Source organism: Chiloscyllium plagiosum, chromosome 32, assembly GCF_004010195.1.
Source record: "Chiloscyllium plagiosum isolate BGI_BamShark_2017 chromosome 32, ASM401019v2, whole genome shotgun sequence".
Taxonomy (NCBI): Eukaryota; Metazoa; Chordata; class Chondrichthyes; order Orectolobiformes; family Hemiscylliidae; genus Chiloscyllium; species Chiloscyllium plagiosum.
In genome coordinates, this window is record NC_057741.1 from 8,512,942 (window position 1) to 8,527,809 (window position 14,868).

The 14,868-nt window shown below is 40.6% G+C and overlaps 1 protein-coding gene across 2 annotated transcripts in view; it reads left to right on the top strand.

Moving 5' to 3' along the window:
- LOC122539345 (protocadherin Fat 4) overlaps positions 1 to 14,868 on the top strand; it is a 375,046-nt gene that overhangs the window by 183,647 nt on the left and 176,531 nt on the right. For both annotated transcript variants that reach the window (XM_043674087.1, XM_043674088.1), the window contains exon 3: positions 6,089 to 6,220. In XM_043674087.1, coding sequence (XP_043530022.1) covers positions 6,089 to 6,220 — 132 coding nt within the window. The remainder of the gene's footprint in view (positions 1 to 6,088; positions 6,221 to 14,868) is intronic.

Consider the following 14,868-nt stretch of genomic DNA (forward strand, 5'->3'; position numbering starts at 1 on the left):
AGGTCTGGCAGCATTTGTGGAGAAAGAAGCAGAATTATATCAGCTAATTGGCAATTCATGTGATAACTTTAAAAAGCCTGGCTAATCACAAAATGGCTGCTGCACTTATTTACAAAGCCTGCAAACTAACTTATTCTATGTGAGATATTATTGGCATTTATTCAAGTCATGATAAGGTGTTCATTGTTATCTTGCTATTAAAAGTAAGCATTTTTCTCTAATGTAATCCAATAAATCGGTGTGATAGCATCTCAGTTAACTGCATTGCTGGGCCACTGAATTATCATTAGGTGTATTCAGGAAAACAACCATCCAAGTACCGGAGAGATCAGCCTATTACTAATCCATTTCCCAAAACAAGCATCAAACATTGAGTGGTATCCACAACCTCTTCACAGCTTATCTGCTGACAGGCCTTCAAGGAATGTCCTGAAATTTGCTTGGCTGGGAGACCATCTTTTAATCGCCACAATGTCTGCTCTTCTGTCATAAAAAGGCTTTTGAGTTTGTTCATTCTAACCATAGTTGAAGAACTTTCCCAGTTGTGTAACCTTTTAGAATTTATAAATATTTACTAGTTCACTTCATATTTAAAAAAAATGCAGCAATCAGCTTTCCTATGTTTTCCAAGTTCGCTGTTTGTTTGGCTTTTGGGCTGGACTGATCTAAATTTGACTTGGCTGGGAAAGCTAAAGTTGTAAAATGTGCAAGATTTATAATACATTAAGTGGAATATTTAGAAATAGCATGACTAAATCAATCTGCTCAACTTCTGATCTCACTTTTATTAGCAGTTAGATGAATGCTCATCTTATGCTTGGTTAGAAAAGTGCATTTTCTTCCTGCTTGGTGGTCTTTGATGTTGAAACATTTCTTAACCTCATGGGAAAACCCATGCGTCAAAATGTTGTCAAACTGGAGAGACGACAGCTGCTGTCTTTATGTATCATCATGAAGAATGGAATGTGCCACAACGTGAAGACCAGAGCAGTTCAGTGAAGACCAGGGTTTCCAAGAGTTTGTCAAGTCTGAACGATACATGTATTATGATATGAGAAATTAGAAAAACTAGTTGAAGCCCGTCATCCATGTTTAAATATTAACTTTACTCTTCCCATTTATCTTCCAATGTCTGTAAATAAAAAGGCGTCAGGAAAAAATTGTTGTTTAGGTTTTTGACATTAAGTTTGGCATTATGTCTGGCGCTATCAATGTTTTATGGGAACTTGGTTAAAACTATTTTTTTAAGAAACAATAAGTATATTAAACAAAGTGGTCCAACAATTTGGGTAAGTTAAACAGTAATATGAGAATTTTATGTCAAAATCAAAGTAAATGGGGTAATGGCCCACCATGCATATCAAATTACATTTGATGTCCATGGTTTTGAACGCATGCTGAGCAGTTCTATAGTAGAGACTAGAATCTAAGATTGCATTGACGTTAGATCATTGGGTTAGTTTCAAGTAAAAACTGGGCACAGTCCATTAAGCATGGCCATTGTAACATTTGGTTTCAGATTAACATTTATGATCTGTGGGCTTCTTTAATGCTGCAGTGCAAAGCTGTAATTGGTTATAGCTTACGGTCCACCCAGTAGCTACTGGCATTTCACTGTAATGTAATTTCTGGGTGATTAGGTAACAAACTATGTTAAATATTGCTTTTGAATGTTTTGCATAAAAGAAAAAAAGACCATTCTCTCCGACAGCTGTTGAGACACGACTGAAAGTGAAATTAGCCTGAACAGGCTGAGTGCAGCTTCCAGTAGTCATGAGATCACATCTCCCAACTGTCCTCAAATCCAGCACTAATCTAACAAATTCTCAGAGATTAGAAGAATATAAGAAATGCAGAACAAGAACAGTCCATCCAGCTGTCATTTAAATCCACGTTTAGGAATCTGCAGTGTCTGCTTTCTTCTGCCTTATAGGGCTAAAAATGACAAGAGAGAAAAATGTCAGCATATTGGTGTGAGATTAGGGGAAACAGGTGTTCTTCTAAAGTTTGAAATCAAAGGTCATTATTCAGGGTAATATAAAGGATCTGACCATTCCATCTGCTTTGCACCACAGTTGATCCAGAATCCCTGATGCTGTCAGTGAGTGTAAAATGGAACTGGAGCAGTTGGCCTGATAACTCATAGCTTCCACATGGACCCACCCATAAGTCCAGCTGCTAACTGCAGTATAGATCTGAAAACATGAGGTCACCTTGCCCCTTCATTGTCCCAACTAAGGAAGTGAATACGAAAAGCCAAATCCATTCATCTGCAACAATCTGGTTAACACACTTTGGATAAAACCATGCTAAGGAGTTCCTGACTTAAATCAATACAGTGCGTATGTTTGAAGTTTCCTTATTAGTTACTATACTAGTTGAAGTTAGATTCAGCACCAACTCACGTGATAGTGTTTATTTAGACGAGAGGGAGCTTCAAATCCCTCACACCAGACCAAAACCAGATAGAGGGATAGCAGTTAAAACAGAATAGGATACTTAACAGTTGCTTTCCTGCCCTCATCTGGCTGACTACAAGTTAATGTTATGGCTGAGGACACAAACCCCAAAAAAAAGCGAGACCCTCTCGATAGATGCAAATGAGTATCCAATGAATTGATTGGTGCTTGAGCTTTTACTTTATCCTATTGCCTAAGCAAGAAAGCACTTGTGATCTACCTATCAGACCAGAATTGTCAGAATCAGAAGAGGCCTGACAGTTACGTTTTTTTCAGAAACTTTTGTTTTGATTTCTTTTGGAACGAGAAAGAGCAAGAAGACATCTGTTTCCAAAGCAAATGTTTTAGACTTTCCCCTCCCCAACCCTGACTGGGATTTCCCTCCTAAGATTAGCTGCAGAGGGCACCAAACCACATGATTTCAGTGGCCAGGCAGTTGTTTATTGCTGAATTACCAGCCCGTTTGATTGGGGAACCAGGACGTTATACACTGATGAGTCAGACCGCTCCTTCTGCTCCACCTTTGATCCTTTTGTTTCCAGAAAAGACACTTAACCTCCCCCATCTTTCTCTCTTTCCTGATACAGGACCCATCTTTGTTTTAAAGCATACAGACTTGAACTTAACTAACACACAGCTGGTTTCACCATCTACCTCTGTACCAGACTGGAAGGCATCAAAAGCTTTTGAGTCATATTTTCTTATACTAAACTGACAATTATGATAGATTCACCCTGATGAACAAAGATAGCCTGTGCTTTCTGTCACCCTAAAATCCCTCTCACATTCTTCCTACAACCTCATCAACTACGTACGCAAGTCCCTCTTGGATCTTTTTCAATAAGATTGAGATCATCCTTTCAGTTGCCTTTGCTATTCGGCTTGTCCTTTGCTTTGTGAGGCAAACTTCCTCCAGACGGTTCCATTTGAGCTGTATACTTATGTTTCCCTTCTCTTTGTTTTCAGTCTCCCTTCATGCTCTTTGCAAGCTTACTTAACCCATAATGCCCTCTTCTTGTCTACTCTGGTTAAACCATTGAAAATCCAACTTCCAGCCCTGGTCCGTATACTAGCTGACATTGTAAATGTAAAAGCAGATTCCAGGACCTAAACCCTCGCAGCATGAAAAATTTGTTCCTCATGTTACTGTTGTTTCCTTTGTAAGGTACCTTTAATCGGTGCCCACTATTTCTAGATCCTTCCACCAATGGAAGCAGTTTCTCTATATCTATTCTGTCTGAACATCTTAACCTTCGCAAAGACCAAAGTAAAAATCAGCAATTCCATCTTGGGGCTCTCATGTTATCCTGTCATTTTTGTTATCCACCCCCTGTGTTATGAGCACCATAATGTTAAGTAAAAGTATCCTACTACAAGGAATTTTTTTTTAAGTGATCCCCAATCAAAATCAGGAAAGGTGAGGTCACCCTGTTAGGAGTCTTTTACAGGCCTCCTAATAGTCCTAGAATCATTGAAGAAAGGATAGGGAAGGTGATTCAGGAGATGAGTGACAGTAATAGGGTGGTTGTTATGGGGGACTTTAACTTTCCTGATATTGATTGGGAAAGCTATAGCTCAAGTTCGTTAGATGGGTCAGTGTTTGTTCAATGTGTGCAGGAGAGTTTCCTGACACAATATGTAGACAGGCCAACAAGAGGTGAGGCCATACTGGATTTGGTTCTGGGTAACGAACCAGGCCAGGTGTTAGAATTAGAGGTAGGTGAGCACTTTGGGGATAGTGACCATAATTCGGTGATTTTTACACTCGTGATGGAGAGGGATAAGTGTGTACTACAGGGCAAGAATTATAGCTGGGGTAAGGGAAAGTATGATGCGGTGAGGCATGACTTAGGATGCGTGGCTTGGAAAAGTAGGCTTCAAGGCAAGAGTGTAAATGATATGTGGAACTTGTTCAAGGGGCAACTAATGAGTGTCCTTGATTATTATGTACCTGTCAGGCAGGAAGGAAAGGGTCGTGCGAGGGAGCCGTGGTTTAATAAGGAATTGGAATCCCTTGTTAAATGGAAGAGGGCGGCCTATCTCAAGATGAGACGTGAAGGTTCAATTGGGGCGATTGAGAGTTATAAGGTAGCCAGGAAGGATCTGAAGAGAGAGCTAAGAGCAGCAAGGAGGGGACATGAAAGGTCCTTAGTAGATAGGATTAGGGAAAACCCTAAGGCTTTCTATAGGTATGTTAGGAATAAAAGAATGACTAGGGTAGGAATAGGTCCAGTCAAGGATAGTAGTGGGAAGTTGCGTGTGGAGGCGGAAGAGATTGGGGAGACACTGAATGAATACTTTTCTTCAATATTTACTCAGGAACAGGGCATTGTCGTCGATGCGAATACTGAGTCACAAATAAGTAGAATGGAAGGCTTTGAGGTATGTAGAGAAGAGGTGTTGGAAATCCTGGAAAAGGTGAAAATAGATAAGTCCCCTGGGCCTGATGGCATTTATCCTAGGATTCTCTGGGAAGCAAGGGAGGAGATTGCAGAGCCATTGGCCTTGATTTTTATGTCCTCTTTGACTACAGGAGTAGTGCCAGAAGACTGGAGGATAGCAAATGTGATTCCCTTGTTCAAAAAGGGGAGTAGGGATAACCCTAGTAACTATAGGCCGGTGAGTCTCACTTCTGTTGTGGGCAAAGTCTTAGAGAGAATTGTAAGGGATAGGATTTATGCACATCTGGATAGGAATAATGTGATCAAGGATAGTCAGCATGGTTTTGTGAAGGGCAAGTCGTGCCTCACAAACCTTATTGAATTCTTTGAAAAGGTGACGAAGGAGGTTGATGAGGGGAAAGCGGTAGATGTGGTATAAATGGATTTTAGTAAGGCGTTTGATAACGTTCCCCATGGTAGGCTACTGCAGAAAATACGGAGATATGGCATTGAGGGTGAGTTGGAGGTTTGGATTAGAAATTGGCCGGATGGAAGAAGACAGAGGGTAGTAGTTGATGGCAAAGTTTCTTCATGGAGTGCCGTCACTAGCGGTGTTCCGCAAGGATCTGTTTTGGGACCATTGCTGTTTGTCATTTTTATAAATGACCTGGAAGAGGGGTTAGAAGATTGGGTGAGCAAGTTTGCGGATGATACGAAAGTCAGAGGAGTTGTTGACAGTGAGGAAGGATGTAGCAGGTTACAGCAGGATATAGAGAAGCTGCAGAGCTGGGCAGAAAGGTGGCAAATGGAATTCAATGTAGCTAAGTGTGAGGTGATTCACTTTGGGAAGAATAACAAAAAGATGGGGTACTGGTAGCTGTGGTGGACTCTCCCTCTTTATGGGCATTTAAGCGGGCATTGGATAGGCATATGGAGGATAGTGGGCTAGTATTGGTTAGGTGGGCTTGGATCGGCGCAACATCGAGGGCCAAAGGGCCTGTACTGCGCTGTATTCTTCTATGTTCTATGTTCTATGATCTATTTTCCTGTATTACCATTTACTGTCATATCCCCACAGTAGCTCTTTCCTTTTTTTAAGCATTTTTAGTAGCCAACATGCTCTTAGAGCTCATAATCCATGAATTAATCATGAATCTCTAAGCTTTGAGAGTTGTCCAATATTAGATAGACCTTCATTTATCATAATCTCTTCTAATGGTGTGCAAACAAATTTTACATCTTTTTCAGGTGGAAATAACACTACAGGATATTAATGACAACCCTCCTGTATTTCCCACTGATGCATTGGATGTCATCATTGAAGAAAACATCGGAGATGGCTTTCGAATATTACAGCTGTCAGCTACAGATGCAGATGAGGTAGGTAGTACATCTCCTGTTTTTTTTATGTTTTGCACAAAGAAGTTTAGTCCATATAGACAGATTTTTAACATTGGTGAGTGGATGAGGCTCATACTGGAGGGCAACACAAAGAAGACCAAATAAGTGGAGGAATAATGAAGTCTAATATTAGTTTGAGCATGTTCTATCCTTCAGGCCCTTTAACAGTTTGGTGGAAAATGAAAAGACAGCTTTTCTCAGTAAGCACTGAAAGTAGTGTGTTGTCAGTGTCTATTCACTTAATACAAATGTACCAGAAGGTCGAGGTTTGGAATAACATCCCAAGATTCCAGAATCCCACATTTATTAAATATTATGCAATATTCCACTGACAGCGAGTAAACATGGCTTCAGTCCATTTCATTTCTAATGTTTATGGGAATTTGAGTGTTATCGCTCTGTACAGATATCAGTTCTAACATCTTGAAGTTATTCTTTTTCTTACAAAATTATTTTGTGCACTTTATGAATATAATAATGGGATTATAGAACTATGCCTGGAAAAAAACAAGTGGCTTCACAATAAGCTGCAGTCACAGAGTCAGACGGCACGGAAACAGATCCTTTGGTCCAGCCAGTTCATGCTGACTATAATCTCAAACAAAACAACTCCCATTTGCCAGCACTTGGCCCATATCCCTCCAAACTTTCTTATTCATGTACTTATCCAAATGATTTTTAAACATTGTTTAGCTTCCTCTGTTCTGTCCTACATTCAAATTCTCCTCTTCTCATCTGAAAATGTCGACTTTTGCTAGTATGTGCTCACTTGAAACCTAGCTGCCCTGCTGATATTCTCAAATGGTTATTCCAAAAATGTGAGCTTTAGTATGTATATTGATATGCTACTGAATCACTTACAATCGAGTCGAGACCAATCCATTGCAAGGAAACAACTGGCACTTTACATTTGATAATGAGGATGCGAACCTGTGTCATTCAGCCTGGCAAAGAACTCCAGCTGAATGGATTCCTTGAATCAGACAATGCACGACAGTTTCATCAAATTAAGGCTTGGTGGACGCAGAAGGTGAGTGTGGACCTACTGAAGAGCTTCGTGCTGCTGGGCAGACTCCCGTTCCCTTCCTCTGGAATGTTCTGATGAAAAGCTTCACCCCCTCCCACCCCTAAACACCACCCACCACTCCGTGCGCGCACACACGCATGCACACACACACACACACACACACACCCCATCCCATCTTCCTCATGTAGTAGTTATCAATCTTCCTTTACCATGAAACCTTCTGTTATGTTGCTGACAATGTTCTAGTAGGCCGACATTCATCAGGGATCGATTAACTCTGTGGGTTAGATCTTTTCAAACAGTAAAATGCATTATAAATTACAACAAAATAGCTGTTTTCTTTGTATGCAGCTTGCATCCACAAAATGGGGTATTTCAGGGGGGAGTCTGTTCAAGGCATCTTACATCCTTTCCATCAAGCATCCAATTTCCCTTGAACTACCTGTCAAACCGATGATGTCCCAAAGGTCCTCTCTCCCTCAGCCTCGCTCATAGCTCAGATATCCAATCCACACATTTCTGCCCCTGCTCCCAGCAATGTTCCCAGCTCCCTAGGATCAGAAACACACTTGCTGAACTGCTCTTGTTCATTAGGCACCAAAGTCATATTATGACCTCCCTTTTCCCCTACTGGGACTGCCTCTCCTCACGTCTACCACCACCCACATGGATTCAGGTTCTTTGAATGTAATTCTCTCTCTCTCTCACTCTCCCTCTCTTTATGCGTCTTTCTGTAGGTTAAATATCAGGATTGGATCAAATTACTCAGGCAAACATTTGAAACAATGTAACATGGACCAGGCAAATATTGCCTTTGGCACAATTCCAGCATAGTTTGGATACAGTGTATCATGTAGCAAAATTTATGGTTTTATGCTTACTTTAGACTGATAAAATTGAGGCTCTTGAGTTCACAATCTCGCCTAAAACATAATAAAACTGAAATTGGTATTTGTTGCATTTGTTTTTCTGAGGGATGCCAGCCAATGCCTGAAACATGTGTCAGAGCTGTTCTTCTGATAATTGCTCAGTGGCTTAATGCAATCCTGCTCCTGGGTTAAATAAACCGGCTTAGATTCAGGTGCCTAAATTCTGCCATATGATGTTCCTCTGCACCCAAACCAAACAGTTCACTCATGTACACAAGACATGCAAAATTGCATGTTCAGGAAGAAATTTTATTGTTAATGGATATTGTTTTGCATATGTCCATGTGCGTTTGTTAAAGAATTAAAAATAGATGGAAAGTTACCTGGTAGTTACAGCCTACATATCACCCTTACCTACACAACTACCACTCATGCTTAGATGATTCAGATTCTGGTTTTACACAATTTCATTTCACTTTTTAGTGGCAAACAGGAATGATAATCATTCGCCCATCATAACTGTGAGATGTCTGTATAGTTATACATAACTCATTCATTTCAAATTTCTCATCTGCTGTTGGAGTGGAGTTGTTAGCCATACATTTGAACTGAATTAAAGTATCAAAAAAAAGGAATATCCTATGATCACTCATCCTGTTAGTTCTCCGCTATTGACCTAGGAAATGCTCAGTTTCCAGGGACCAGGCAGAAGAAAGGAAAAGTGTGAACCAATGATGCGCCACCCATCCATGGCACCCTGGATTTCCTGGGCATTCCCCATTGTTGAGGGTAGAGTTGGTGAGGCTAGGATGCATGTATCTATAGTATGTGCAGTGAAAGTATAAGCATGCAAATAGTGGAGGGAGCAGGCAAACATAACATTTCTCTCTCATGCTCCTGAGCGGTTTCTGAATCGAAAATTGGTAAAGAAACTACCTCTAACTCTTATAGCTACTATTACAACATGGGATAAAAACCCTCCTGCTATATTCAAACCAGTAACACAGAAAAGATTTATCCTGTGCAGTAATCTGTGAAAATGTGAGAGGCCAAGAACTATTTAAAGTAAAAATTAACAACTCTATTCCTTAAAGTATAACAGAGAATAATTAACAAACAATTATTTACAACTCCTTCCTCTAGCCCATCTTTTACCTTCCCTTCAATAATACTATTCCGATAAAACTCCCACCTCCAGATTAAGATTTACCAAAAATTCAGGTTTTCAGAAACCAGCCAGCCATCAAATCTTCTGTTTGGATCTTTCTGTGTTTGCTTTTCTTCTTCTTAGGGATTATGATTTACTTGTCAAAGATTGATAAAGGTACCTGTAAGAGAGCTATTCCCCGAACAGTCTGCAAATGTCATTGACTTGGCAGTTCTCCTTCCAACTGTTCAATTTTCCCTGATCTTATACCCCCAAAGCATCGGATTGTGTCATTGGCTTTTAAAATTGTAAATATACTAATTTCAAACTGGATTGGAGTTTGGTATTTTCCGGGGTATAATTTAAACTGGTTGGCCTAATTCAAATCTGTTCTGTTGTTTCTAGGCAACCAGCTAATCTAGCTTTCGACCAAGCATTACATTATTACCTGAATCAGAACACTTAGTGCTGTCAGGTAGTTCTGCTAGCTTTTAACTCTCTTAAAGGCACAGTGCACCCACATTTTCACAACACTACCAGCACCCCGCTATACCCTCATTCCAACCCTGTACTTTCATCAGGTTGGATGGTCTGAAAGCATTGAGCAACAAGACAAAAGAGGCCAAAACAGGTCTAAATTTACAACAGGACAATGTGCCACCAAAGCTGATACCTTCTGACTATGCTGGACAAATGGCCTTGCAGCTGATGGATATTATTGTTGCAAGGATCATAGGCGTAGGCTTTCTGACTTTAATTCTGAATGTGGAATGCTCCCACCCCACACCTCCTGACCTCCAACCCCAAAGAAGGCACCTACGCAGAAGCATTCTGATGGCTGAAATTGCAAATGTTGCCAATTCGATGATATTTTCCTTAAAACCTGTTCAGAGGCATTACTACATGCTTTTGGAGTAGGTGGGACATGAACATGGGCCTCCTGGTTCAAATGAGAGCATTAACACAGTGCCACATGAGTCCCTTGTGACCAGTTTGGATCAGGTTCGGCATAGTGTACCAGGTGCGCTGGATGTAAACGACGTTAGCAGATTGGGAAGTGGAACATAGAGCTGTTCTGTGTCCTTTGCATGGAGCACTTTGCAGGTATCATCAAGACTCTTTAATTGGCTATTACTATCACATGTTATCCCAGTAAGCTTTATTGTACATCAACTATAATATATTTTGAAGACATTATGATTATTGCAGAAAAAGACACATTTTATCAAAGCTTTTCATTTTGCATTTGTCAGGAAAACAACTCTGGTTATCCTCTTTGTTGACATTTTTGAAAATTGTCCTGATAAATACAAGATAAAAACTTTGACAAAACATGTCTTTTTCAGCATCTGATTGTTGATTCATGAAAGAGAGAAATTCCCAATCATTTGTAGATCTAAATTTGTTCAAAATCAATTCAAAGTTTTAGCTGATACTTTGATGGCTGTGAAATTATGTGTTTAAAATATTCCCTTTGTTAAAATTGTGTTTCCTGTTCTCAAATACATTCCTTCAACTTTGATACAGTGCCACCTCACTCACTCTGCCCCACTCCCTGGACCCTTGCACTTACACAGTGCAAAGATACTTGCATAGCTGGTGTTCATTATGAAAAGGATGAAACCTCAAAGTCTGAGCTGAGACATTGAAGTCGCTGATAAATACAAATGCCCAGAAACTCCTTGTTAGGATCGTTTACTGCCCTATACTATGACAAGTATTTCAGTAAGCAGAGGCACCTGTACATACAAGCCCTCAAAGTATAATGTTGCTGGACAAAAATACTGTTAAAGTACATGAGAGAAATTATGGCTGATAATGAAAATGTTTGACTGCATGTGTTCTAGTTTAGAATAGAACATTACAGCAATGAAAGTCGCTTTTTAATTCAGAACTTATAGGTAAACTTACTGCCCGTTCTTTTAAAGACATCTCCTAATCTAGTAATTTGTAGTTTGTGATACTGTGCATTTCAAGTTTTTTTTTTCATCCGTCTCTGCTGCACTCATCACTCCAACTACATTTGGCACTTGGCTGTTTCTTCAGTTGGGTCAGGTTATTTTTTTTTTAAACAGGCTTCTGTTCTTCTTTGTGTAAACAGGACAATAAATTTCTAGCTCTCCCGATGTTTGTTGTTTGTCAGTTTCCGGCAGATTTCTTTGGTTTGTGCGGGAGGATTTTGAGTACAATATTAACAGTGGACAGTTCTAGCTGGTCCTCTGGTTGTTTGTCAATTTGAAGTTCAGTCACATCAGCCAGAAGAAAGGCAGCCAGACCCAAAAGCTAATGGCACTGCATTTAAATCTGTGGCGTTTCAACAAAGAGCTGGAAAACAGATTTAATTTAAGAAATCCTACTAACAAAGCAAGGGATGGCACTGAAATAAATACACACTTGGTCAACTAAATGCTGATGACATAGAACATGTGATTTGTTTCAAGAGAAATATCAAAAGTAATTTTTCTCTGAAACAGGCTGCTCAACTCTGCCCTCTGACCAATTTTTGGACATCAAAGAGGTAACAACCTACTTCCTAATTCTTCAAACAAAATGTCCAACACACTTCACATGTCCCACTTCAAAGGGTCCACTGGAAGAGAAAAGGAAATTATTTCATGCTAAACTATGTAAGCTATGTGGTGATGTAACCAAGTCACATCTTGCCCTTGCATCTTGATTCTTCTTTCAAAGAAAGAAATATAAGAAGCATTTTGTATGTGTATATTATGGTGGCACTGTGGTTAGCACCGCTGCCTCACAGCGCCAGAGACCCGGGTTTAATTCCCACCTCGGGCAACTGTCTGTGTGGAGTTTGCACATTCTCCCCTTGTCTGTGTGGGTTTCCTCCCACAGTCACAAAGATGTGCACGTTAGGTGAATTGGCCAGGCTAAATTGCCTGTAGGGGAATGGGTCTGGGTGGGTTGCTCTTCAGAAAGCTGGTGTGGACTTGTTGGGCTGAAGGGCCTGTTTCCACACTGTAAGTAATCTAATCTAATTACCTTTTATCACCTATAGAACCCTCAAAATGGCATTGTTGGCAATCTTACTCACAGGAAATGGGGCAAACAATTCAAACATAATGAATTTTCATAAACTCTGACATCTGAAAAAGTAATTTGTTTTAGTGATTCTGGGTGAGGAACTGTAGAGAGAGTTTATCTCCTATCCTCCTTCAAAATAGTGCCAAGGGACATTGTACACATACCTAAGAAGGAAGGTGGGACCTCAGATCACTGACTCATCCAATAACAGAAGGTTTGACAGTGTAGCACTCCTTCAGTACCTCAGTGGACTGTTGGCCTAATTTTGCATTCTGGAATGGGTCTTCAGTCGTTTTATATTGAGGGCCCTGATGGTGGGACCAGAGGTGTGTGAGACAACTGTTCAAAGGCGGAGTCCGACTAGGGAATGAGATATTCTGGATTTGGTAATGTGCAAAGAGACGGACTCACTTAGGGAGCTTAAGGTGAAGGAACCCATAGGGGACAGACACGATAATATGATAGAATTCATCATTGGAGTGAAGAAGGATGAGAGGTGATTTGATAGAGATGTACAAGATGATGAGAGACATAGGTAGAGTGGATAGACAGACACTTTTTCCCATGTCGGAAATGGCTATCACGAGCGGGCATAATTTTAAGATAATTGGAGGAAAGTTTAGGGGAAATGCCAGAGGTAGGTTCTTTACTCAGAGAATGGCTGGTGTGTGGAATGCACTGCCAACAGTGGCCATAGAGTAGATACATTAAGGACATTTAAGCAACTCTTGGATAGGCACATGGAAGATAGTAAATTGAAGAGTATTTAGGTTAGTTTGATCTTAAGGTAGGATAAAAGGTTGGCACAACATTGAGTGCCGAAGGGCCTGGTACTGTGCTGTACTGTTCTATGTTTTATAAGATAACCTCACCTGCTGTAAGCCATCGGTCATGAATTTGAAAGCTGTCCTTTCTTGTGTGTTGCATTCTTAATTGTGGAGGCATACTTTGATCTGCCACAGTTGTGTTTTAGTGTGCACAGCTCCCCTGTGTTTCTGGAGTGTTGTGGTTATTATGTTTGCCTCACACACAAAGGGGGATCTTCGGTTCATGCCAATATGTCAAAAAAAAAAGATTCCTGCTGCTTGTTGTCAAAAAAGTATGATCCACCTTCAGTCCACTGGCAACTTAATGACTGACTTTCATCTGTCTGGGAAGCTCACTTTCTTGCCTCCCTTCCAGGTTTTTGTCCTTGCTTGCCTTGTTTCCCAGTCCCAGAAACCTCCCTGGATTCTGCCCAAGATTTCCAACGCTATCAAGCCTATCTGAGACCATTTCCATTTAAGCTTAAAACTTACACCACTTTACCTAAACATCATCCTCACAGATACCAATCACCCAGATTTCTTCTTCGTCACAATCGACTTGTGCTTCACGTGACTTCATCGATGGTATTGACCATGACATTGGATCTCCTGTCTGAAATGTTTGTGCTGGCACTAATCTCTCCCTCTTCACATTCTCTGTTAATTCTGTGAATCCCTCTAAAGTACCAATCCAACAACAGTCTCGGTCACAGATTTTCTCAATTTATCAGGAATTGAGAAGTTATAATCTTCATGCTCAGACTTAACCACAGAGTTTAAAAAAATTATTGCTTTGTGTAGGATGAAAATGAATTTCATAGTTCAAATCAATTAATTCATCATATACAAGATTACATATTTCCTCTTGTGGATTACTTCTCTCAGCCTCATCATCAGTGAAATTTTTGTTCATATCTCGATTATCCACTTGTCCTGTTGATGTGTTTCAGGGTTTCTTGACCACTTTATCTTGTAAAACAAAAGTCAGCTCAAGATTTTTCTGCTCTTGTCTCACTAGTGTAATTATAAAAGCTGCTTTTGAAAGATTGAAGAAGTGCACGAACAGATTCACCCAAATTTGTGGTACCTAGGGTTTCTCATTATCATGATCCCCTCTAAATTCTATTGTATGGCTGGATAGTGGGTCACCATGACCACAAGTCAGTAATTTACAAGGCTTCGACAGGCCACATATTCTGGTTGCAGACACATGACCTTCCAGTTTTGGTGTTTGAGTAGCAGCTGGAGTCGCTGTAATGCATCTGTGAGGCACATACAGGAATGGACTACAGGACTCCCCAAGGCAATTTGTTCACTGACCGGTTTTCCATTCTGGGTACTGATAAGGGCAATGGTTCCTCAGAGGAGGGTAGGAAGACCCAAGCTCTTGCAATCATAGATAGTTCAGCCCCACAAGAGAGAAAGCAAAAGAGAGGAAGAGCAGTACTGGTCTTTCGCATGCACAAAAATGCACTCTATTTTGAGCACCATAGTCTGTGAGGAGGGATAACACAGATGCTCCCCTGGGGTCAGCAGCTTCCCTGTGTTTCTGGAGTGTTGTGGTTATTATGTTTGCCTCACACACAAAGGGGGATCTTCGGTTCAATATAGGGCTGCTGCCTCATCATCTCGGCAAGTTGTGTAGGCCCCCACTTTTTACACCAGAGGAGAATCCTGGAGCAGTGGCAGGTGTGAGCAGTGAGTCCCAGAACAGCATGGGCTGTGAGTCACGGAAC